General features: G+C 57.1%; 2 protein-coding genes across 5 annotated transcripts in view; both read right to left on the bottom strand.

Annotated features, from left to right (window-relative positions):
- Positions 1-7799: 7799 nt before the first annotated feature.
- Tlx3 (T cell leukemia homeobox 3) lies at positions 7800-10497 on the bottom strand. The gene is made up of 3 exons (XM_047556598.1): positions 9990-10497; positions 9400-9643; positions 7800-8484 (listed from the first exon to the last, which is right to left on the bottom strand). The coding sequence occupies exons 1-3, from the start codon at positions 10408-10410 to the stop codon at positions 8274-8276; spliced, it is 876 nt and encodes a 291-aa protein (XP_047412554.1). The 5' UTR covers positions 10411-10497; the 3' UTR covers positions 7800-8273.
- Positions 10498-18082: 7585 nt separating this feature from the next.
- The window catches only part of Ranbp17 (RAN binding protein 17), a 278012-nt gene continuing 270200 nt past the window's right edge, over positions 18083-25894 (bottom strand). For all 4 annotated transcript variants that reach the window (XM_047555336.1, XM_047555337.1, XM_047555338.1 and 1 more), the window contains 3 exons: positions 23119-23217; positions 21112-21239; positions 18083-19608 (listed from right to left, as the gene is read on the bottom strand). In XM_047555336.1, coding sequence (XP_047411292.1) covers positions 19512-19608; positions 21112-21239; positions 23119-23217 — 324 coding nt within the window. In that variant the 3' untranslated portion in view covers positions 18083-19511. The remainder of the gene's footprint in view (positions 19609-21111; positions 21240-23118; positions 23218-25894) is intronic.

Raw genomic sequence — 25894 nt, 5'->3', positions numbered from 1 at the left:
GCCAATTTTATTAGCCATTTTTTTCTTTATAAAAGCAATCCAGCCCTTTCCACAACTGAGGAGACAGGAACAAGAGTTACGTGCTAATATGCAAAATGCATTTAAGTTTTTTGAAATAGAGAATAATAAATTGTGCCAAAAGATAGAGTCTGGAGACAAATGAATGATCATTTAAAAAGAATAAGGCACTCTCAGAGTTTACATATTTGGGGAAACTTGATCAAAAAAAAAAAGCCAACAAATTGTTCATACATTTTCCCATTTGCTAGAGCATGCGGGGGTGCTTTCAAATCTGGGAGATGAAGTCATAAATCGCAGCGACTGGAGATGCTGTAACAGGAATGTATTTCTGTAAATTGTCGCCGTGGACAAATCACTTTCAAACTCCAGGCAGAGCAGGTCTAACTTTCTCCTCAGAGGACAGCAGCCTTCCTGCAGGGAAGCCTGCCGTTGGACCTCCACTCCCCAAGCACACGAAGCCATAAAGCCTAAAGGTGGGGACCTCATGCTACTGCACCGACAGGCGCCAGGACTCCATGGGCCACCTACAGTGCTGTGCTGAGCATAATTGGGCCGCGGGAGAAGCTGGTCTGGAACAGCACATAGCCAGGTGGTAAATCCTGGTTGATGTGGAAGAAGCAAGTCTAAGACGTCAGCGCAGACCCTGCCTTTCTGGCTTTAATAACTCCAGGTTCCAGGTCTTTTGCTTTTCCACCCGACAAATTTGACAAAAAAGAGTCCACTTTGCTTGATTGCAAAATCTTAGGTGCATCTAGCACAGATGTCCCTTCCCTCCTCTGCTCTAGAACATGACCTGTGCAAAAGGCCTGGGGACTTCACAAAGGCAGCTCCCTCTGGAGGCTGGTGGGGACAAAAGGGCAGTGAGGAGAGAGGAGGGCAGGGGAGGGGGGACCAGGCAATAAGGAGCAGCTCCCAGCAAGCCATCTCCTCTGTGTCCTGCAGGCAGAGAGCAAGTCCCCAAGTCCTCGGCGTGCTCAGCCCTGAGTTCTCTGTGTCCTCTGGTCTCCAGACACCTGTCATTGTCCACTCACTGAATTTCAGGCTCTCAGAGACAGCCCAGGAAATACCACGTTTGCCTGGCCTCCTCTTGGGAGCAGCGACATTTTGTGCAAGAACGACCTGCCATCTAATTGCATCCGCCTCTCCTCCCAAGAGCACCCGGCTGTGGTTGGAGCACCCGGTTGTGGTTGGAGACTTTGGGGCCAAATTTTGAGACACACTAGGGCATCTGGACTAGAAGTTAGAGGACAGTTATGTTCACATAGCTACTTGGGCAAGTACGCTAGGAAGTTGCTCTCAGCCTCAGTTTTTTCATCTGCAAAATGGGGCTTCCAAACTGTTTTATATGATTATCTTGAGGACAAAGTGAGATCTCAGGTACAGAGCTTGGCACACAGTAGGTGCTCAACACTTGCTAGGATTCTTCTCTCTGGAGTCAGAACACCTGGATTCCAACCCATACTGTAGGTGACATCAGTAGATAATTTAACATCACCAAACCTCAAATTTCTCATGGAATATTAGGTTCTATCAGCTTTCCAGCCTTGTTCCAAGGGCTAAGTACGTAAAATGCTTAGTCCCCAACCTGGCCCACAGTAGGTGTTCTATAAACGCTACTTATTATTATTGTTTAATGAATAGGTACTAAGCACCTGCATTGTGCTAAACATCAGCCACCCAAGTAAACTGAAGCCAGAGTGCAGCAGAGCCCTTTTTACTCTTAGAATAATCGGCAACCGTTTCCGAGGAAAACAAGAACAATATTTATGTTGTGAGGGTTCACCTACCACTGGTGATAACAGGAGGGGATACATCCCGAGGTGCAGGAGGGAACACCGAGACTCCGGAGGTAAAGTGGAATTGCAAAGCTGGGATTTTAACCCAGTTCTATAAAAAGACCCATGGATGTTGTGGGCATTTTGGTGCAGGATGTAAAGCCTGTTAGGTGCCATCTTTCCTCCCTAGGGCTGGAAGTCCTTAGCTCCCACAGACAAGCTGTCACATGCCACTGGCAAGGTTTCACTAGAGGTTGCTTTTAGCCTGGGCTGGGCAGGGGCTGGGTAGCAGAAGTTTCCAGAATCCCTTAGATAAGCCACAGGAACCAGCACCTTCTAACCACCTTCAGGAGGCTCAATAGAGAAATGACAAGGGCATAGTGGCAGTAGCAAAATACCAGAAAAAAAAATTTGAAAAGTAATGCAGGACTGTCTGCTTTATATCTGAATTTAAGGATGACAATATTCAAACAGGCCTGAAGTCCGTTAGGCAGTCACAGGAGACCCTGGCTTCAGGGACTAGAGTTTTGAGGGCCTCAGTGGATAGAAGCCAATGAGCTGGAGTCACTCAGCTCCCATATAAAGTCCTGACACCAGAGGGGCCTTTGAAAGGGCTGTCGCTTCTCAGAACATTGGTTTCCTCGTCTGCAAAATGGGGGTTATGATGACCATATCTCCTAGGGTTACCGCGAGGTTTCCCTGAGATTGTGTAGGTGCTGTCAACAAACTGCCTGCTGTGCACGGAAAGCCTGCTCTCCGGACCACCACCACGGGAGGGTACAGGTGGCCACAGCCCCCAGGGGGGTCTCAGAGCTGAGGACTGGGCACCCCTGCTATCTCTGCTCAGAGAGGCCCCAGCAGCACCTTCCAACAAACTTGAACTGGAGGCATTAATTAAGTGTCCCCCACCCCCAGGACACTCCCTGTGTCCCTGGTTTTAGCTTTTCTCTCTCCCCACCCCCACCGAGCTTAGTCTCTATGTCCTAGGAACCAAAGTGCCCCAGCGGTGGCGGCCCAAACAGCAGAGGCGAACTCGGTTGCTTAGCATGCTGGTGCCCACCAGCGTACAGCACCACCTTCTCAGCCCCGGGGACCCTGCTTCGGGGACCCTCCAGGGTTACCTTCCCACCTCCAGCTAGGAGAGGGAAGGCCTGAAGGCCAGGTCTTTTCCTGCTACTTCCTCCAGCAGGGGCGAGGAATGGATTCTTCCCCAGTGGGGAGGAAGGAGTAAGGGGTGTCCAGCCGACTCAAGTTCCAGGACCTCAAGAGTTTGAGTGCCTCCCGCCTCCCTTCCGATGAGTCGTTGATCAATAGGGCTTGAGAGCAACGCCAATGCTTTGCAGGTAGTGGGTAGCGCCTGAGGTCTGGAGGCTTTTAAAGGCAATCTGAGGTTCCCGCTCTGCTTGACGATTTGGCTTCTTAAAATCAGGGGAGTCTGGGTCAGCAGAAATCTCTCTAATGAACCCGCAGCGGTGGCGCTTTTCCAGGCTCTTATCTGAGTTCGGATCTGTGCTGGGCTCGGGCCTCACACGCCCAGCCCGCCCGGTCCCTGGGTGCACCTTACAGTCTAGAGGCAGGCGCGAGTCAGGGTGGACCTCTTGCGTCTGTCTGTCTTTTCAGATTCTCAACTTTGATTGTAGAATGGAAACACAAGACCTTTCTGGGGACTTGATGGGGTGGAAGGTGGGGCGGGAAAGCAGCTCAAATACCCTGTTCAAATGTTTCCTCCCATTCCACCTCCTCTCTGCCCCTATTGGAAGCATACCAAACAGTTTAATAACTTACTCCTTAATCAGAGGCCGGCCTGGCTGAGAACAGTTGTTTCAAATGAAGTGAGGGCAGATACCACCAGTGGCCCCAACGCCATAGCAGGACATTCACAAGTTTGACAGATCAAGCCAGGACTGGTTTCTAAATGATTTTGCCACCGTTGATACCGTTAAAGGAGGAGGAGAGCTGACAGTGGAGGTCATTGCTCCATGTCTGCCCTTTCCTCCAAAAGAGTGACACGTCTGATTAACCCCCATATCATTAGAAGGTACTTAATTAGATTTTTATCCGGGAATAGATTTTAAATGCTTTAAAATGATAAACTGATAACTAGCTGTACGGAAGTCAACCCCCCCCCCCACTTTCTCTGGGACAGTCTTTAACCACTATTTTTACAGTTTCAGAAACCAAGATGCAGAGAGAAGCCACTGACTCAGGGACACACAGGAAGGGAACAACAGCCCTGAACGGCGAACTGCCACTGGTGGCCCTGCGAGGCGGGAGCAAAGGCAGGGATCGCTGCAGCAATTCCGCGAGGACTTTGGAAGTCCGACTAAGGAAGTGGGCGCCTGGTCTGGGCGTCGCTGAGAGGACACCTCCTAACGCGGTGGCTGCTGGGGTGGACTTGGCCGAGGAAAACCGCTCTCGGAAGGAGAAACCTTCACTTGGCGGGCACGCAGGCGCCTGGCCCCGGCCGTGGCTCTCCTGCCTGCGTCCACAGCGTTTTAGTTGCGCCCAGGCGAGAGGAGCACTTTGTCTAGGGTTCTCTGGAACCTTCAGCCCGGGGACTAATTTAAGTCCTCCAGGAAGCCGGAGGCCACATTCTGCCGCCCCTAACCCGAGCACCCGGCGGGCTGCCTTGAAGCCAGGCGCACCGTTTTCCACAGCAGGGCCCGGGTGGCGGAAATGGCTCAGCTGGCGGCCGATCCCTCACCGCCGCGTCCTTGGACCCCGGGCGTCTCCGCCCCAGCTGCGCGCCACCCTTCCAGAAGCTGCCAAGGCCGACAGGAGAAGTGCCCGTCTCCGAGGAGCAGCGGGGCCACAGGGCCTCCCGCTCGAACTCCCGGCGACCGCGACCAAGTGTCACCATTTCTGCACCGATGGCAAACGTGGCCCATCGCGCAAGCCTGTGAGGCAAGAGATCTGGGAGACCGAGTCCACCGCCTAAGCCGGCGCAGGAAGGCCCTTTCGCCCCACTGGGCCCCGGGGACCCAGAGTCGGGTGGCTGCAGGAGTCGCCTCCAGCCTTCACTGGCCAAGCTCCATTCTCCCCGACACGCACCCGCAGCGCCCGCCGCTGCAGGGAGCGACTGCGTTGGGAACAAGAACGTCGGGCCGCCACGGCCACGCGCCCCAAGACCAGTCTCGGAACCTCTCTGAGCCTTTTTGCTTTCCCGTGCAAACTGGGGAGAGGCGGCCAAACCTGGCGGGTGTGCGAGTCGCGCGGAGCCCCCACCCGGCCTTCGCAGTACCAGGAGCCGCTGAAGGGGCACCACTCCCACTTGCAGAGGCGGGCGGTGCCCCCAAGTTCCCCGCGCCCTTTCTTGAGAGCGTCCCCAATCCCGGCCTCTACCAGTTGCACAGCCTCCCGAGGAGAGCGGAGCGAGGCCTAGCTCCCCGCGCCGGCCTGGAAGCCTCGCCCCGCCTTGCGGACGTCTTCGTCCAGGCCTTCCGCCTGCGTACAGCCGCAGAGCCCGCACGACTAGTGGGTGCGAGGCTGCCTCTGGTCTCTGGTCCTGCATCTGTAGAATGGGCGTGGCTTGGGAGCCGCGGGACCCCGGGCAGAGGAAGGCCCCGGGAAGCCGAGGAGGCGACGTCTCCAGCTTGCCTAGACGCGCGCGGCTTCTGGCTCTCAATTCCCTCGGCCGCCAGCCTGGGAGCCCGCACACCCGCGGGCCTCCCGACGCTCCAGGACCTGAGGCTGGAGGGAATCCCTAAGGAGGAGCCCGTTCCAGGCCTCCCGGACTCCTCCTAAGCTCGGCCTCCAGAGGGCTGGCGCGATCTGGACAGGAACGCGCCAGGAGCGGGGACCCGAGCGCCCTTAGACTCCCAGCAGAAACGGCTGCCTGGCGCTGTCGCACGTCGAGAGTCGGCGGTAAGCGCCACGCGGCCTTGCGCTTCTCGGCCACCGCTCCTACCCACTGGGGGCGCCCACACCGCTCTGGTCACACGTGAGGGCTCAGCCCTCTGACTCCAAGAGACCCCTCGCCTGGCTCTGGCTCGGCAAAGTGCTCAGAGACGGCGGGCCCTGGGTGGAGGAGAGTCAGGCGCCCCGAGGGCCGCAGAGAACACGGGCTCCTCATCCCCTCGTCTGCCTGGACGCCGAGCGCAGGCGGACCTCTCCGCCAGACACCTTTTGTGCAAAGCGAGGGGCCTGAATGAAACAAAAAGACAACGTGGGCGTGTCCCCAAAGAGTTCTAAGAAACACAAGCACGGCCCGGGCAAAGAACACAAATAACTTAGAAAAATAAAACAGTAGACCTTATTAGGAAGCAACAGAATTGAACGGAGGGGGACTGAGAAGTGACGCCAGGCCCCGAGGAAGGGACTACTTAGCCAGCAAAGAAGGTCCCTCTCTTCCCTAAAGGACCAACCTTTTCCGTAGGGCTTTTTGGCGAGAAAACAAAATCATTTCAGGAAAACGCCCAAGGAAAAAACCCGAGGCCCCGTGTCACCCCTGGTTCCTCCCTGTGTGTCTGAATATCCCCAGAGTCGCAGCTCCAGATTAGTCGGGCTTTGGGGTGAAGGCAGGAGAGCTGAGAGTTTGGGGGCGTGTTTCCTGGCCGCCCTCCCCTTCCTCCGCCCTGCAGGTGCACACAGTCTTTCGGCCCGCGTATAACGAAGACGCCCAAACACCACGCCCGCAGGAAGGCGCGGGGCGGTGAAGTGAGGCGCCCGGGGCTGCCCCGGGGCCTCTGGGCATCGCCCCGAAAAAGCGCTTGGCCGTGGGGAGCTACTGGCAGCCAGGCCTGGAGGAGGGAGAGAGAGGGAGAAAAGGAAGGAAAAAGAGACAAAGTCAGAAACAGAGGCAAAGAGCTTCTGAGAGAGGAGGAAGCCAGAACAGAAAGAGAGAATGCGAGTGGAGGGGAAGTCAGACCGGGAGAGGCCGAGAGAGGAGAGGATACAACAAAGAAACGGGCTCAGAGGAGTTAAAACATAGAGAGGGGACCATACAGGGAAGCAAAACTATGAGGAACGGAAAGAAAGTAATCCAAGACCAAGAGTAACAAGCTAAGAAAGTAGAGAATGGCGGAGAGACAGAAAAAAAGAGGCCAAAACCAAGAAAGTCTTCTAAAAGAAACAATGATTAAAACAAAACAAAACAAAACAAAACAAACAAAAAAAAAAAAAAAACAAGGGATAAGAGAAAAATTTTACGGCCGCCTTGGGTGTATGCTTGTCGTTGTTAGAAGGGGCCTCCCGCGCCCAATCTCGCAATCCCGAAACTTCCAACCTCCCAGCAACTGTAGACCTGGGAGGACGCGGTCGAGCGGCTGTCCCCCGTAGGCTTTGGGTTTCGGGTGTTCCGGGCGCCCCGCCCCCTCCGGTCCAGTGAAGGCTGCAGTGACGTCACAGGACGTCACACCCCACCTGGGGTCTCTTGCAAACCCGAGAGCGAGCCGGGACCCTGGGGTTGTGTTCTGCGCTTGCTCCCCAGGCGTTTGGACACCCCGGACGTGCACCCGCTCTGCGCTCACAGTGCCAGAGTCAGGTCTGGGAGTCAGGCCCGTGGCCTCCTTGAGGCCCAGCTGGAAAGTCCAAAGTGGGTTGTGGGATGTTAGAAGGCTCCGTGTTTTCTCCTGCCTTCCCAGAAGTTCGATGCTATTCCGTGTTCCTCCCTCCAGGAGAACGTGACCCGGCGGTGGCCTAGATACCAGCCCAGGCCTGGCCTGTCGCTCCTGAGCTCTCCTCCCCGCTGGTCTTTGACCTTTCGGCCTCGAGTGGCTTCCTCACGTCCCCTCCCCATCCCGCGCGCACCCGGCTGCGGGCGGCGGGCACGGACTGACCTGCACTGCGCATCCTCCGCGGGGCCCCGGGGCTGGGGTTCGAGTTGAGGCGAACACCGGAGAACCTCGCAGAAGTGGACGCGCCCCGCGCACCACCGCTCGGCTGCTACCGCGCAAGGCCGGGGGTCGCAGAGCATTATTGGAACGAAAACGAAATAAAAGCGGCGTTAAGTGAAATAGCTAACTTTTTTATTAAATAAAACGACTTAAATAAAAGGAACGGAAAAGGAGAGGCGTGAACCCAGGCTAAACCCAGGGTGCCCCGGCCCCTGGCGCTTCCCCCAACCGCCAGGTCGGCTGCCCCTCCTCCAGCGGCCCCTGCAGGGGAAGCAGGTGGCCGGTTTCTAAAGAAAAAAAGCCAAAACTTTTTATTATTTACACGTTTGGGCAAAAGTACAAAGTATAATACAGGCGCCCAGCCCGGGGGTGCGGGCGGGGGGCGGAGAAACGTAAGGCGCTTTCTTTGTCAGGCCCGGGCCTGGGCGGGACGGGGCGCGGGGCGGGGGCTCGGATTGTGCTGCCGCGCGGAGCCCGGCCCAGCCCCCTTGGTGGCCGGCCTGTGTACGGCCGCGCCCCGGGGCCTACTCGAGCTTGGCGGCCCCTTCCCCTTTCGGCCCCGGTTCCCCCCCAGCCCGGCTGAGGGTCCAGGGCGCCCCGCCAGGTGGGGCGGCGATCCGTGGCGACGTGGAACGCTGGTGGCTCACACCAGTGAGGTGACGGCGGGGACCTTGGAACTATCCTCCTCCCAGGGTTGCAGATTCTGCAGAGCAAAGAGCGATGAGTTGTGCAGACAGAGCGGGTCGGGCTGGATGGAGTCGTTGAGGCTCTTTTGGAAGGCGTCGTGTTGCAGCTGCAGCATGAGCCGGCTCGCCTGCTGCCGCTCCGCCTCCCGCTCCTCCGCCGTCTGCCGCCTGCACCGGGGGAGGGAGAGGGACAGTGCTGTCAAGCTCCCGGCACCGCGGGGCCACCGGCGGGGCCCCAGCCCTCCCGGGAGCGGAGGCCAGCCAGGAACCTCAAGGCACAGAGCCGGCCTGCCTCGGGGCTCGACACGCCGAGGCCCGCGCGTAGGGAGACTGGACCCTGATCGTTTGTTTTTGTTGTGCACCGCCGGGGCGCCGGGAGGGAACGCTGCCCGACACCCACCTGCACGCTCGGATACTGCGGCTTCGCCAACAATAAAGACCGTTTCTTTCGCGGGGTAACAAGGGAAGGGCGTGTGTGTAACTGATCGGCCCTGCCGGCAGCAGGGTCACGGGGATCCACGGATGGACGAACTGGCTGTGCACAGCCAGCGCGGTCCTCCGGAGGGTCAGTCTGATCCCGTTCTCTCAGGCCCTGCTGGGAACCCCTTTCCGGGGCTCCATGGCTTCGCCATTTATCGGTTAGATCGAAAAAGGGCTTGGATAAAAATGGGGCTGGAGTGGGGACTCGAAGCTGAAGGGGGCCGCCAGCCCTCGGGGACAGTTGGAAATCCGAGAGGGTGGACCAGAATGGGGGAGGGAGGGAGCGTGGGAGGCCCGGGTGTGTGTGTGTGTGTGTGTGTGTGTGTGTGTGGCGGGGGCAGGTGAGAGGGACCCGAGTGGGTGCAGGGATGGAACAAGGGACTCAGGAGAGATGCAGATGGAGATGGAAGAGGAGCCGAGGCGTGGAAGAGTCGGAGACAGCAACAAGCCAGGAAGGCGGCCGGGTGGGGAAGAAATTTGGCAGGGCGAGGGTGGGCACAGCCCTCGGGGGAGCGGCGGGGAGGCGCGCGGGTAAGTGGGGAGAGCCGGGCAGCCGCGCGGGGCGGGGCAGGTGCCAGGTGGGCCGGGCCGGGCCTCTCTCACCGCCACTTGGTCCTCCGGTTTTGGAACCAGGTCTTGACCTGCGCGTCTGTCATTTTGAGGGACTTGGCGAGCGCCGCCCTCTCGGCCGAGGCCAGGTACTTCTGGCGATGGAAGCGCTTTTCCAGCTCGCAGATCTGCACCCGGGAAAAGGATGTCCGAGGCTTCTTGCGCTTGGGCGGCGTCCGGTTCTGGTAGGGGTGGCCGATGCGCCGGGTCACCGTGAAGGGCGTGAGCGCGGCGGCCGCTGCGGAGACACATGAGGCCCCCTGAAGCCCGGCTTGGCCACCATCAGGCCTCGTGTGGACCGGCGGGGCCCCGCTGGACAGAGTACTCCGGTGTTTTGCTGGTCTCCAGCGGCACCAGACCAGTCGGGAGACGCCCCCGCCCCCTTCCTCCTTCCCCGGGACGCCGGTTTATTTTCCCGCGACTCTCCGATTCCCCTCCCCGCCAAGGCGGACTGGGGCCCTGGACACTGAGGCCTCCGCCGCGCTTGGCCTCTGGAATCGTTTCCGGGAGTGGAGCGCATAGGGCGCGGCGCCTCTGGCCCCGGGAGGGCCGAGGCCTGGCGCCTGTTCACCCGTTCTGCTCACCTGTGAAGCGGTCTTTCACAAAGCGGCGGCTGCTCTCCATCCAGGGGAAATTGAGGCCGCCCAGGCTGGAGACCGTGGGCACGGAGGGCATGGCGGGCAGCGCGCTGGGCAGAGGCGGCGGCACGGCCCCGGGCAGCGGCCTGTGCGCTGGCACTCGGATCACGCCGGCGGGCGCTAGGCTCAGGTTGACACTGTAAGATCCCGCGTCCTCGAACGGCGCGCCGAGGCCGGCAAAGGAGGCGGGCAGAGACGGGTATGTGGCGCCCGGACGGCCCCCGGGGGGCCCTCCCAGGTAGCTGGCGCCGTCGGGGCCCCGCGGGGCGGGTGCGCTGTCCTGGTCCGGGCTGTTGAGGATCTGGTCGATGCCGAAACTGATGGGCTCGTGCGGGTGCGGGGTCTGCGCGCTGGCGGGCGCCTCCATCCTGGGCGGGCGGAAGGGCTGGGCCGGGCTGGGCGGGGAGGCGGCTGGATCCCCGTTACCGCGCGGCCATGGAGCGCCCGGCGCCTCTCGTCGCACTGAAACTTTGCCAAGAGTGCGCGGGCCCGACAGGCTCTGTGTCATCTTTCTTGAACCGAACCTGGAGTTTCCGCTGCTAATTCCTCTCCCGCCGCAGCCATTGGCTGCGATCAACAAGCCTCTCTTCTCTCATTGGCTCCCGGCTTTCAATAAAGGCCTAATTCATGGAAATAGGAGCTTAGGGACTGTTCCAAGGTGACATCATTTTAACAAACGAACAATAGGTCAAATTTATTAGCCGGGATAATGGGCGGCGGATATTAGCGCCCGAACCGCAGCCTCCCCAACCCGAAATCTAACGAAGCTGCAATTAGCAGACGCTCCCCGCTCCTCCGGGCCGGGCGGCTTCCTGGCCGCCGCGTGCGGCGGGCTGGGCGCTCTGCTAGCGAAATTCTTCAGCCGAGGGGGTTTTCGTTTCCTTCTCAAATATTTCATCTGAGCAAAAACCGACCCAAACGCGTCTTTTCAGTTACGATGGCGTTGCAACCCCGGAACGCTCCTGCGACACCCGCGCAGCCCCTCGGACCCGGCCTCCGCGGAGCAACGAAAGGGGCGCATCCCCGGGCGCGAGCTCCGCGCGCCGCGAGCGCCGGGTGAGGGGAGCACCGTGGCGTCTCCACGCGACCGAGGACACCGACCCGCGTGGGGAGAATTCGCCCCAGCTGGGGCTTCGGCCGCGGCGTCGCGGCCACTTTGGAGACGCTCCCTGGCTCCGGCCAGGCGGACCGAGGCGTGACTTGCAGGTGCCCACGCGTGCGGGACGGGCTGGGCGGGGGACCCGAGAGCAACCAGTGGGGAGCGGAGATCCGGCCGCTCGAAATTCGTTGCCAGAGAGATGGGGCTGTGGTCGCGCGAGGCGACCCGTCCGAGGTTCGGTAGGTTCCGGGACCTCGGATTCCCGAGTGGCAAAGGCAGGGCGGCTCATGTTTAGAGCGGACCGCGGGATTGTCCAGGCGATGCGACCCGCCAGCCCCTCCCGGCTGCCGCCCAGCCAGGGCGGGGACCACTCCCTGTACTGCCGGTGTCCCTGGGGACTCTGCAGCGGGCCCCGGGGCACAGTGCACAGAATCGCCCGCGGGGCGGTCACCTTCCGTCCAGCCCGGGGAGAGGCACAATTGTTTCCTGCGGCTGTTTCTAAAATCGTTAGCGGCCGCCGCGGGGTCGCCCCTCTGGCCCGGCCTCTTCCTAGCGCTCCCGGTCTGGGGACAGTGGTGAGAGCGGGCATGTGCTGTTGGCCAGGGTGTGTTCAAATTTGGGTCGGTCACTTCCTAACTGAGTAACCTTGAGCAAGTGACTCCGTCTTTTTAGGCTCGCTCTCTCTCTTTTTTTTTTTTTTTAATGGAAAATAATGTGCGCATTGCCAGATGTTGGTGAGCTGTGAGCAAGATGTTGACGGAGTGCAGAGCACAAGTCCTGGCACACGGGGGCATGGGCAGCCGCCACTCTCCTCCCAACCCTCCTCCCAGCGTGGTGGTTGGTGTATTACTGTCAGGGTCCTTGTTTTATTTTCTTCCTAGTTTTCTTTTATTTGTAGAGGCTCAGTATCTTGGAGAGAAAGATTATTTGTCCACTGGTGGGGTCAGTTTCAGAGATCAGGAGGCTGTAGGTTGGGGACTCCTCCTTTCTGCTCCCCAAAATCCAGGGGGTCAGCATTTGCATGCAGAATGTCCTGGCCTGGGCCTGGAGTTAAGTCATTTGCCCGCTGTGTGACCTTGGGCAAGTTGCTGGCCTTTGCAGAATCTCAGCGTTGGGTGGAGACTGTAAGACCTGGGAACAGCGAGGGCAGGATGCCTGGGGGCTTGGCAAGGGTCCCTCACCAGTCCTGGGACAAGCACCCTCAGATGGGGTCCATAGCACTGTCCCTGCTCTCCGGGTCCGGGCCTGTGCTTCTAACTCAGGCACCCCAGGGGCAGTCAGAGGGCTGTGGGCTGTGGGGTCCCTCTCTGCCCCTCCTGGAGACTCATTTTCCTTATTTGTAAAACAGAGGGTGGTGGCCACCCCCTGGGGCAGCTCTGGCGGTGACATAATCCCTCTGATAGCAAGCGTTGTCCCTGTCCGCGGAGCTCAGTGCCAGACGGTGGACCCTGTCCTTCGCAACAGCCCTGTGAGGAAGGGGCCTGTGCAGCCAGTTGTTTTTTATTTATTAAATTAACCAGCAAATTCCACGGACCCAGTGTTTGGTTGGGGAGGGAGCTGAGGCTCAGAGTTTGCTACGGGCCCACGTGGGGCTGGAGCTGGCACCTCACCGGCCCCATGTCCCTCCCAGCTGCCAGGCCCTGCTCTTGCCACTTCCAGGCCCTGTTAAAACAGGATCATGAGGCCCACCCCCAAGAGGCCCGTGGCACAGAATTAAGGAGAAGGATGGGCCCCTGATTAAGCAGTTGGTTCCCACGGCAGTTTGCCAGCCGGGGACGCAGAAGTCATGTCGTCTTTGTGCCTGTCTAGTAGAGAAGCAGTCCCAACCTCGTGGAGGAAGTGAGCTGGTGTGGGTAAAAGCCCTGAGCCCAGTGCCCGGCGTGGGTCAGGGCTCACTGATTGGGTCTCAGCTTCCTGAGGCCCCTTGTCCCTCAGTCATCCGACCACAGGACCTTTGGGCCACTGATCACAAATCTCATTTCCATGGCAAACAGAAGCAGCAGTTTGGTGGCTCAGGAAGGTCAATAAGTTGGGGAAGGCAGAGGTCTAGGTCAGTGGCTCTTCTATTTGTGTGTGTGTGTGTGGGGAGGTACCAGGAACTGAACTCAGGGACACTCGACCACTGAGCCACATTCTCAGCCCTAGTTTGTATTTTATTTAGAGTCAGGGTCTCACTGCATTGCTTAGTACCCTCCTTCTGCTGAAGCTGGCTTTGAACCCATGATCCTCCTGTCTCAGTCTTCCAAGATGTTGGGATCACAGGCGTGCGCCAGCACAACTGGCTTAGGCCAGTGCTTCTTGAAGTGAGTTCTGCACCCCCCGAAAGTTTCTCAGACATGCACCTTCCTGGATGCCAGCCCAGGCCCAGGGAATCAGAAACTCTGGGGCAGGTCTCAGCAACCTCTGTTTAACAAGTCCTCCAGGTGCTTCTGATGCCTGCTCAAGTCTGGAAACCAGTGCCTAGAATATTGTCCATCTCATCCTAGTTTTCAAATTTATTCTTCTGACACTTGGAAGTCTCGCGTAATTTGAAACTCTCGCGTGACTGTACTAACACCCTCTGCTTTTCATTCGGAGTTGTGTTTGAGCCTTCTCTTGATCACCTTGCTAAAGCCATGGCTTATCTTATTGGTCCTTAAAAATGCCCTTGATTTCATTATCTATGTTGTGTCATCTCTCCTGAGTGTTTAATTTTTTTCAAATTAATTTCTTCTTTCTTTGAAGTGAAAATTTATGTTGCCATTTTTCTTTCTTTTTAAAAATAAATGCATCAAAAGCTATACATTTTCCTGTGAGCACTGGCTTGACCAAATAAGTTTTGATATGATATGCCAGCATAGTGGCGCATGCTATAATCCCAGAGACTCAGGAGGCTAAGGCAGGAGGATCGGGAGTTCAAAGCCAGCCTCAGCAACTTAGCGAGAACCTCAAAAGAAAAAAAGGGCTGCAGGGAGGGGCTGGGAATGTAGCTCAGTGGTGAGCACGGTTGTATTTAATTACCAGTACCAGAAAAAAAAAGTTTTGACATATATTTGGTGTCTCTGATATTGTGCTTATTTGCTGCCCCATGTCTCTGCTATCAACTGAACGATGAGAAACACACACTGAAAGAGAGCTTGGAAAATCAAATCCCAAGAACTGGGGGAACCGGGGCAAGGGCTGCTGAGGATGCAGAAGCTTCTAGGCCACAGCACACCTGCTGCTAGGCCCCTTGGGGGAAGCTGGTGGAGGCCTTCCTGGGAATCATGTAGGAGAGGCAGGGTGCTGGAATTTCCAATTGGCCAATGAACTGGGATGTGGGAGGCCCAGATTTCTCCAGGTTAACTCCGGCACTGGCTTGTGTGTGAACTGGGATTCAACTGCCCTGTCTGTGAAGTGGGGTAGAGATTAGATTAGTGCGTTTGGTGGTCCACTCTGAAAGACTGATGAGACACCAGCACACAGGTCACGTCCACGCAGCCTAGGTGGGAGGCCTGCGGGCCTCCAGGGGTCACGATGGAGGCTCTGAGGACACCTGCCCAAATCCATTCACCCACTCGTCCATTCACTCTCCAAATGCTTGTTTATGGAGCGCCTCTGGAATGTCCTGGACCGTGTCCCAGCCTGGGGGCTCCGTTTCCCTTGCTGATGTGGGACAGTGCAGCGAGCCTGTCCTGCCGTCGCTGGCTGCCTCCTGAGGAGTTCTCAAGGACTCAGTGTGCCAGCCCGAGGGAGGGACAAGCCACCAGGTGCTGGGTGCTGCTTGGAACTCCCAGGGCAAGTCATGAGGCTTCACGGATGATTGTCTTAGGGAAGTGAAGGGTGGAGCTGGGATTTGAACCCAGGACTGTCTGGACTCCCTTTGCCTCACCCCATTTCTACTCTGGAGGAGGTGGTAAAGCTTCTAAGTCCCGGCACGGTGGGGAGGTGGTACAGGAGCCCAGGAGTGGGTGAGGGCTGGCCATCTGGGGTTCCCTTCAGCTCCCCTGCTGGCTTGGGAGTTCCTTAGAGCAGAAGGGTGTGGTGGCACTCAACTCCGTGTCCTGGGGCTGGGTCCAGGGCCTGGCCCACTGCAGGGTCACCATCAAGTCTGTTGAGTTTGTCAAATGGCACTGCACGCGGCCAGGGCGGATGAGTCGGAAGGAGAAGGGGTCAGATTTGGGTGGAGGAATGTGTGTGCTCATTTTGGCTCTTACCGAGGCTGGTGCCTGTGTACCCTTGGGCGAGACTCTGGCCAGCCGTCACCTCTCTGCTGGTCCTCCAAAGCCAAGCATCCCCCGTCCACCTCCCTCCCTGTTTAGCTCCACCGTCAGCCCTGAGCTCGCTGGTGTCCTGCGTGCTGGCTCTGAGGGCGGAGACGGGGCCTGGTTCACTGGCTTCTCTGTCTGGGTGACTGAATGAGCCCAGGATGATTTCCAGGTCCCTGGACTGGGTCTACCCAGCTCTGGCTCCGAGGGGACCATGCCTGGCAAGGAGGCTGGGGTTAGACAGGGTGCAGGGCAGGGACCCCTCCCCCACGTGGGGCTGCTGAGGGCACAGAGGGCATTCCAGTGGCCACACAGTGCAGCGTGCTGGGGACTAGGTCGTCCCTGGAGACAAGTGTGTGCGTGGCCTTCCCCTTCTGGGGACCTCCAGCTTGATCTCCCTCCGTTTCCTCCCCCACCATGGGCCGTTTTTCCCATTTTGTGCTGTACGACTCTCCTTCCTCCCTGACAGATTTCTCTACTAAATTTGACTTCGTTTCAACACTGTTGTTGGGCAAATTACATTAAGATGGATGTTGCAGGTACCCTTTATGGTTTATTTATTGTGATACTGTTTGTATCTCACGCTTATAAATAACTTATGTTATAGCTTTTGTTTGTGGAAATGTAACTTACATATTTTATTACGCTTTCTGTAAACCTCAAAAAGAATCTTGTCAAGGAAGCGCTCTTATCAGCAATCCAAACTACGGGACGTAAAAACCGACACTAACATTATTTTTTAATATGCCAAGGAGGCAGGTTACTCTGGCTGTAGTTGGAAAGGTTTGCTGTCATCGTAAACTTGCACCTCAATAAAACATTAAGAAGTCTCAGGAACGATTTTATAAAGTTCAGGGAGGAGGTTGAATCGTTGGCCGCACCCACAGACACAACACAAAGGGCCCAGGGACTGGACGGGCCTTTCTGTGACAGTGCCCTGTCTCCTCTCCTCAGGGGGCAGGTGTACCTCTGCCACCCAACTGTCCTGCAAGCCCAGTTGTGAAGGACCTCGCTCAAGAGATTAGAGGAGAAAAGGAACACGAGTTTCTGGGTCAGGAGGTCCTGACTTTGAATCCTGGCTTGTCCATTTTCTTTCTAATCCTTGTAGTCTTGGGTCAGTCTGTTAGTCTCAGTTTTCTCATCTCTAAAATGGGGATAATACTGGACATTCTTATTGGGAAGCATTAAATGAGAAACATTTGGAAAGGGGTCCCACTCCCTGAGCCCCATGGTGCACCTAAGCAGTCAGGGCCAGGGGATGGGGGTCCGGTGGGCCAAGACAGCTCTTCTGGGCCATGCAGGTCACTATGCAGTGCAAGGACCCTATGCTCCTACCTCCCATCTTAGAAGGTGCCTGGCTGGAGGGCACAGCACAGCAAAATAGTGACGTGGAGAACACGGTCAGGTGCTGAAGTCTGCGTGGAAGGCAGAAATGGGGCCAGGTCGAGACCCTTCACCTGGCTTCGTCCTGGAGCACAGGCTAGCCCCCAAGTTCTGCCCGGTCCCCGCAGCACATCTGTGTGCCCCAGCACCCCCAGAGCTGGCTGCGTGACTGGAGGACGTGGGTTCTGCGCAGGACTGAGCGCTGCTCTCCCTGCTGCTGCGTGAGGACGTCAGTCACGCTGCACGTGTTTAGACCACTGGCTGTGTCCTTGTGAGCTTGCTTTAATCTTGGGCTGGAATGTCCCTACAGAGACGGCTCCCACACGGGTCCGTAGGTCTCTGCCCCCAAGGCAGACTCTCCAGGCTTGCGGGCACAGCCCAGACCAGCTTCTCATGGCTGCAGGATAAACGTGATCCTCACACCACTCCCCTTTCTCCCTTAGGATCACAATGGAACGTAGCCCTCTAGGGAACATCGAAATTCCTTCCCAGTTTTAAGGGACAAACCTGTGGCTAAAACTCCACCTGTGTGGCAAAGGGTGGGCACGAGCTGTGGCAGACAGCTCCGAACAGGTCATTCCCAGCTGTAGGTTCCCGCTGCCTTTGTGAGTCCTCCCCCGGGCCTGGCTGAGCTCAGTGATGTCCTCACAGGGTCAGGACATGGCAAGTGCCGGGGTCTGTCACACGACTAGGCCAACTTGCAGCTGGTGGCGCTCTTGCCAGCTCCTCTGAGAAGCGCGATGCCACGCTGGGAGCTGCCCTTGAGGACCTGGCTCCGGCTAACAGGTGACAGCCCCGTGCAGCCCCAGGAGACCCCGATCCAGGGGACCCAACCACTGGTTCTTGACTTGCAGGAGCTGAGAGATAATAAAAATGACTTCAAGCCACTAAGTTCTGGAGTGATCTGTTATGTAACAACAGGATTCTGAAAGACAAGTGGAAATGGGCCTAAATGTTAAGCAGTTTCACTGGCCATTGGAGGCGGCCAGGGATGCCTCTAAGGTGAGGCACTCTGGGTGCAGAGCTGCCTGTGTGACTTACGTGACCTACAAACCATCTTTGAACCTAGCTTCTGAGTCTGCACAGTGGGGCCAATGCCACCACCTTTACGGGGCTGTGATGAGGCCGAGGGAGGTGCTGTCAGGGCAGGCTGGGTGCTCTGGCTCCCGAGCGCGTCCCCCAGCCCAGGCCCAGGCCCTGCTGACGTCGGCGGTGGGAGCAGCCCTCCACGGCCAAGCCTGACAGCCTTGCTTGGCTGCCGCGAAACCCCCAGGTGACCTCTGGTGGTATGGCAAAGAGAAGCGGGTGCACACTGTCATTTTCTTGTGAACATTTTAATGCAAACAATAGAGTGCTTTTAGATCCCAGACATTTGTAAAGAAAACAGTGCTGAACAGGATAGATAAGCCTTCGTGGGTGCGTTTCTGTGGGATGAGTGCAGTTATAGCCCCCAAGAACAGGAATTCTTGTCACATTTCTCTTGACCACTGACGTTGTGTAGAGTTCCGAATCTGCCTTCGCAAGGAAAACTGCATTTCCTTATGGAACACAGTAAGGCCCGCCTTCCTTACCATCAAACACCAGAAGGCCTCCCACGGTAAGTCTCCCAAGTTCCCCCACAGGAAGACAAACACTGCGAGATAAACCTGGATGACTGTGCTTGTACGTGACAGGCCTGTTGCAAAACTCAGCTATCAAGAAAGGCTTTGAGAAACACTGGTCTGAGAAACGGGACCACGCGGGAGCTGTGGGTTTACTGCATGTTCACCAGTGAGGCCGACCTTTCCTGCCTTGTCAGAAATAAAGGGCACCACATGTATTAGAAGCCTGAGCCGCGAACAGAGCAGGGAGACACGGGAGCCGTCTGATGGTGGCGAGCTCAGGTCAACAGCCCAGCTGCACACGCAGGGGGCTCGCCAGGCCCCCGTCACTTCCTGGTCCCAGCAACAGGGCGAGTCTGTGCGGGGAGATGGAAGTAGGTGCTCCTCACCCCGAAACCTGGGCTTTAGCACCTGGAACTGATCTGGGTGGCCCGAGAGGGTGGAGCTGCTCTCATGTTATATCTTAGTCACCTTGAGCTTCGCTTAGAACTGAACAGAGCCAGGAGGACTGGGTGCCGGTGGGCCCGGAACTGCCTACTGGCTACCGGACTCCCTCTGAAGAGCTCTCTGCGGCAGCAATGGCACGGCTCAACTGCAGATGAGCACTCAGTCAAGCCAGGGACAGACATGCCGCCTGTACGTCAGTGTCTCTCAGAGGCTGCGGAGGCAGAGCCTGCTCACTCCCGGGGAGGCTCTGCGCTGCTCCCAGGCTCCTTCCAAACCCCCACAGCCCAGAGTCCACAACATGGCTTCTTGCAAATGCAGAGCCAACCACTAGTTTCACAGGTCAAATGGCATCTGTCTCAACCCAGGGTTCACACTGAGGTCTGCGTGGCCAACACACCGAGGCCTTGATCGCAGAGCCGCCACGAGCACAGCTTAGGCAGAGCTGGTTTACTAGGTTCTTTGGTTAAACATGGCTTCTGCACCCTCGTGGGGCATTGTGGGAACCGAGAGAACACTCTGGCAGAAAGACTGAAACACGTTTCTGCTGCCGGAGCAAGGACTGCGGTACATAGCTTGTGTACCGTTACAAACTCTTGTCATTAGGCCAGACTTATAAAATGGCAGGGCGCTGCCATCTGCAGAGCAGAGTCCCCTGGGCTAGCCGGCGGTGGCTGTCCTGGCGGAGGCTGCTCGGCGCCCAGCAGGACGCGGGTCAGCTCATCATGTCCAGACCGCATGGCTCCATGAGCCCATGGCAGCGCAGGGCCTCCGCCATGTCTCTTCTGAAGACCGAGAGGTTCTGGGTGAACCTGCAGAGAGAAGCAGCCACAGTCAGAGCTGGTGTGTACCTCTGGACCAAAGGCCGGCGCAGGGTCAGGACTTTGCTGGGCTCCCCACTCCGGCCATCTCTGTCCCACCAGCAGCACCTGCCATTTTCCCACTGGGAAACAAGGGTCACCACCAAACCCACTGATGGCTGGGGCTCTGTGCGGGAGCATTTGTGGTTCTGCGTTCAAAACGTTTGTTGAAAAAGTCCATAAGGGGAGGAATAAAAAGAAAAGAACGGAAGTTTAGGGGCCAGGAGCTGGACTGAGCTTACACACGACCTCGATCACACATCTTTTCAAAGGCAGGTGGGAGACCAGTTTACAAGGGAAATCGAACGCAGAGGTTGACAAAGAGGGGGCGCTGGGCTGACTGGCTGGGTGCAAACCCTGGCTCCCCCACTCGCCAGCTGGGTGAATACTTGGTGCCAACACGAGTGGCTACTTTAGGGGACTGCAAGACCGGGAACTGAGCGAGCCGACTGAGACGACGCCCGCAGACCTCAACACAGCGGCAGGTACAGGAAAACAGTCCCTGCTGCCACTGCTCTCGAAACCGGGGCTGCCCGGCTGCCCAGGGAGCAGCTCAGGGGGCTACTCCGAGCTCCTGGCCCAGGCCCAGCCTTTCCTACTTCCATCTGCTCTGCGGGCTTCTGAGGCTGTTCAACGGAAGGTCAAGGACAGGTCTGCACGCCCACCCGACCTGGCCTGGTGGCCAGAGTACACTGCTGATGGAGGACTAGTGACCGGCGTCCCAGTGCCCATGTGGAGGCTGGCACGGGCAGCTCCCCCGAGTGCGTCTCCTCCCCCAGAATGCCAGCCCAGGAGCAACTGGCGGACCACAGGCGCCCCCGTGCCTGCCCACAGGAGGCTCGGGGAGCTACGTGAATGAATGACCGAGTGCTCAAAGCCTCTTAGTTAGAGATCACTAGCAATGGCCATGCCCGCGGCCCCTGAAGGACAGGCAGAGGGGAACTAACACTTCCTGCAGGTACATGCCCACGCGCCACGCGTTACTCTATCCTGTCACTTGAACACCACCGTCGATGGTCACTGGCTCCATTTTACTGCTGAAGAAACCGAGGAGCGGGGGAGTTACTGGCCTGTGCCAGGCAGCCTGCGAGGGGCAGGGGTAGCTTCTAACTGGAGTCTGCGTCAGCCCTCAAGACCTTTCTGATCCTCCTGGAAGCTCTGGGCCTCCTTCTTTTGACCTTCCCAATTACAGGAATTCCTCGTCTCTCCTGTTGGGTTATCAACTACTTAAAGGCAAAACCTGCATTTTATTCACGTCTGCATCTCTCTCCGGTGCCCAGCACTTTGGAAGAAAGCAAAGGGCAGTCCTGTGTACTGGATGGAACTGAGCTGCCTCTGGGATCACCAGGGAAACAGACGACCCGTGGACCCGCAGGCCGGGTCAAGCAGTCTCGTTTTCAATGAACCTGCAGTGTCTGCCTCCCCGAGGTGCCCTGCGGGGCCACGCACGCTCACCTGTCTCTGTTCTTGATGGACAGGTTCTGCTCCACTCCTTCCATCAGGGTCCTGAAGCACTGGGCAAGGACTTCCTGCTTGGGGAGAGGCAGGCTGTTTATCAGACTTGCTCGGAGTTCACTGAAATGCTGTTGAGGACAGAAGAGCGTCAGGTCTCCCACCCCAAGTCGTGTAGGACGGCCAGGGCCACTCGGATCCACGCAGGGCCCGCTCAGCTGGGAGTTTTGTCTAAGTCTGTATGAAAATCTAGACCCTTGGAGAAAACCTCCGCCTCAGCGCAGACACTTCCAGGTGTGGATCCTATGTCCCTTCTCATAACCATCGCTACATCTGCTGTGGGGCCGGGATGTGATCAGTGGCAGAGGCCTGCCTGGCCGTGAGCCCATGGGGCAATCCCCAGCACATAAACAGCATCAAACTCTGCGGTCCTCTGTTCCACAGTCATTGCTGAGGCTGAGTCCTTGACCCCTCTGGGGGGACTGATCCACGTCTTCCCCAGCTCATCTCCAAGTATCACAGAAAGGCTGAAAGGAAGGGCCCCAGGCCAAGGGAAGAACTTAGCTGCAGGACCGGGGAGCCCTCCGGGTGCTTGAAGGCAGGGCCAAGGGAAAGTTTCCCTCAGGCCTCGCCATCTTCCTGGTTTTCAGTGAGTCACCTGTCAAATGCCTCGGGTCAAATGCCAAGTCTGTCCTGGGCTTGCTCTGCTGAGGCAGGGGACAGGAGGGCTTTGCTTAGCTCTGGGGAGATCACTGGCACTAAGGAAAAAAATCTGTCTCACCTACTCACAAATAACTACCCAGCCCCTTCTTCTCTGCTGGGGTCTGTCGGCTTTTGTACTAACAGCTCGGAGGCTGAGCACAGCTCCTAATCACTGCAAACAGCATAATTTCAGCACAAAGACTACGTTTTGCCAGTCGTGTGTTTATCCTTCCAAGCCCAAGCAGCATGATATTTAATTTCCATCATACATTAAAACAGCTCACATCAAAAACACACATAATTAATATGTAGTCAGACTAATACTTAAATACTATATATCAGAGGCATCACACTTAAACCACGGTGTCTTCCTGAACAAGATCGGGAATGCACAAAACGACTTATTTTTCCCTCTTATAATGATGCAGTGACTCACACCAAATAGAAAATTATTAGTTTTTCATCCCAAACCATGAAATATTGCCTCCATCAGTAAAGTATAATATTGTGATGTCATAAGCTTTTTCTAAACACTGAATTTGCCCTTATTCCCTCTCAATCATTTTAAAAGAACTGCTCTCTTTTATAGAGCCTGGATTTAAATCACAATCACACCGAGGGAAGATGAATGACAGTGCTATTGAATGTGGCTAAAATTGGCTGCTTCAGCACAGGTGAGTGATGGCACAGCTCTGCTCTTTTTGATATATTTTCTTCTTCTATTAGTTTCCTTCCAAGGCTGGGATTTTGTTTGAATTTTAATGTGTGCGGCTGCCTCTAATCTCTCGGTCCTTTTCCCCAGTACTACCTTATCGTGCGGACAATTCATTCTCCCGAGCAGTAACGTACTGCTCCCACTGACTGCTGGGAGCCGGTGGGGTCAGGGGCAAGCTGGAGAGGCTGGGAGGCGCCCCCGAGTTGGCGCTTCAGAACCTGCAGGCTGCGCTCCCCCATGAAGGGCGCTGGCTCGCCCAGTGAATCTTTGAAGGGCTGCTGCCACCACCTAGGGCACTGGGACCCCAGGTATAAAAGGAAGCCACTGAGGAGGCAAAGGGGCTGATGCTCAGAATTCCCCTGGGGTGGGAGAGGGAAGGGAGGGCGACCCTAAAACACTCCTGGGCAAACCACCCACTTCGCTTCATGCAGGGGGTGCCTGGGCTGGGAGAGCCAGTCTCGAGGCCTCTGGGGAAGGACCTCCTGGGGACAGAGGCCTTCCTAGGAGCTATCAGGGTCCTAGCTCCCTCAGGTGGCTCCCGTCCCTCACTGTCACAGCTGGGCCTGGAGAATGGCTTCCCCACCCCTACTCACCTTCTCGTTGAGCAGGATGAGCCCCAGGAGAGGCCTGGACACCGACCACTGGTTCCGACAGTCTTCGAAGACAATGGTGTTCATGAGGACAGACATCATCTAGAGACAGAGGCCCACAGGATTGGCCAGAGCTCCCCTGAACCCAGGCCTTTATGTGCTCATCTTGCTAGAGCCACGAGGGCACTTCCTGAGTGCGGCTGCCTGTGTGAACTCTGGGCGAGACCCCCACCTGTGAGCACAAGTCCCCACCACGAAAGCCGTAGTGAGAGCCTTCTGGACGGGCAGAAGTCAGAGCCACAGAGCCAAGAGGGCCGGTCTCTGCCTCTGGACCCTGATACAGAGGCCCAGCTCACCTCTCATTTCACCTGAGGGGTCATGTCAGGGAGGGGTGACGTCTTCCCATAGCTCACTGGGACAGTGGAATGGGACACATTCCACCTGACCTTGGAATGCCATGTTTCCAGATGGCTCAGATGGTCAAAGGCGCCTCAGTCATCCTTCATTCGGAGCACGCACGCACTCACCGCTTCTCCTGTGCGCACACACTCATCCACTCTTCAGTGCGAAGTCTGTGAGACACACGGGGGTCAGAGAGCTCTGCACGTGGGAAGACCACCCAGAGAGCGGTGATAGGAAGCAGGACCCGGGAAAGGGCTGTGGCCCGGGAGGGCGAGGGCCGCCTCTGCGTCCTTGAGGAGAAGTCGGGGACTCCAGGGCGGAGGCGGCCTTTAAGGAGTCCACCATCAATGTGTCTAGGCAGAGAGAAAAGTCCGAGGGCTGAGTGAGCACGATGGCTTCTGCGATGGAGGGGCTCATGGGATGGGAGGGGACAGCAAGCCAGAAGTGCGACCCGCAGTCAGGCTGGAAGACCGTGTGAGGAGCGCGCTTCACCCAGATTGCAGGTAGGAAAGGCTCCCCCAGACGCGGAGAGCGCAGAGCGTGCCCTGTGCAGGTGAGATGCAGGAGGTGGCCGGGACAGGCTGCAGGACAGTGCAGGCATCAGGTGGAGCTGAGGACACGCCCTGCTTCCCCAAGTCCATCTCCCCCGGCCTGCTGTTCCCACAGCTCCAGATCTCTTTCTCCCAAGGGGGCAGGGAAATTGGCAATTAGGTGGCAGACAACCACGCATACTACCCCAACTGGGCTCTGGTGACTTGGCTTCCTCTGAAATGCTGGCTTCTGACCTTGGCACTTCTGCAGTCCAGTCCCCTCTGTGATCTCTGCCAAGTTCCCGACTCTCTCCCTGTGTCTCCGCTTCACGAACTCTAAAGAGGGAGCAGTGATCGGACACAGGAAGCCGGGCACCGAACGAAACAACGGTGTGGATACAAAGTGCCCCAGGCGCGAACAGTGTGATTGGCCACCTCACGAGCACCTGCAGCCCTCCAGGTCCACCAGCCACATGGTGCCACCGCCGTCATCAGGAGGCTCACGTCCGGAGCGGACGGACGGCTGCGTGTCCAGTCTCCTGGAGTGAGGCTGAACCTGAGCCGCCACGCCGAACAGCATTCGCAGATCCCATGTTTCCGTGCACAAGCTGACAACCACCAAAGTCACCGAGCCACAAATTAAATTGACAAGCAAAACTAACAGATCCATGGAGACGGTCTAAAATATTATGGGCTTCACAATCTGAAGGCAGAATGGATATTTTAATGGAGAAGATTAAAGTTGGAGGCACCAAATTCCTCCAGTAACTGACAAAGCATCCTGAAGTGATGTGCCAATTACTTTATACGGGTCTCCTGTGTATTCATTTGTCTGAATGCACGTATTTATGTCTGTAATAAGTAAGGGGATGTTTGAATAAAATACTTTTCTAAAAATAAAGTTGGCTAAAATGGATGATTTTTTCCCTTTTTTACTTTTCTGGCAATATGTAAAGTAGCAAGCAATCTGCTTGAATGGCATTGAAGTGGCAGCCCATTTCCAGAATTATTTTTCTAATAATCCCCGAGTAGGGTTATGGGGGAAAATGGCCCAACTGATGGGGTGAGTTCCTCTGGGACCTGGGTTCTCTCATCTCCCCACATGGAAGAACCCTCTGAGGTGGTGCGCAGTCCCCGTGGCAGACCTCAGTGGCCGAGGACGAGAGGAGGAGGACACGGAATGAGGAGCACGCTGGGCAACTCTGCCCCTGCCCAGCCACCTGCAGGCCCCCGTCCTGGGTCCAGGAAAGGCCGCGTGAGCTGGGGCGCACTACCCCGTCTTCTGCTGGATGGCTGGGATGGCCCTTCAGACCCGCCCAGTGCTGGGACACTTCCTGGGGCCTACGTCCGAGAGCACACGGCTCTGCAGTGCTGTCATCCCAGGCAGCTGTTCTGCCAAAGCACGGGCAGTCAGTGGGCGAGGGGGGCTGTGTGACTCGGTCTGTTCAAGAGGGTCACCCTGCACACCACCTGGGGAGCCTCCTTCTCCTCCAGAGCTGTGGCAGGAGCTTGAGGAAACCTCTCCATGAATGGAGACCAACAGGGTGTGGCAGGCGCAGGCTTTGCGCTCAGGATTCAGCCCAAATCTGGCTCCAGCATTTAGCACACGGCACTGGGCTAGTCTATAAGCTTTTACAGCCTCACATATAAAACGAGGACCCTAGAAACGTCTCTGAGGGTCTGCTGTGAGCTCCGACTTCCTTTGGAGCTAGTCAGCATGCTTTGCTGAGCGTGCCGCACAGCAGGCCTTCACTATGATGCTCGCGTACTGTAACTGGCGACCCCTCTGGTCTAATCCAGGGGGACCTGTGGCTGCTGTCTTGGCTGGGTGTGGATCCGCGAGACTC

The sequence above is a fragment of the Sciurus carolinensis genome, chromosome 6 (genome assembly GCF_902686445.1).
Source record: "Sciurus carolinensis chromosome 6, mSciCar1.2, whole genome shotgun sequence".
Classification (NCBI taxonomy): domain Eukaryota; kingdom Metazoa; phylum Chordata; class Mammalia; order Rodentia; family Sciuridae; genus Sciurus; species Sciurus carolinensis.
This window is presented reverse-complemented; position numbering and strand designations above follow the sequence as displayed.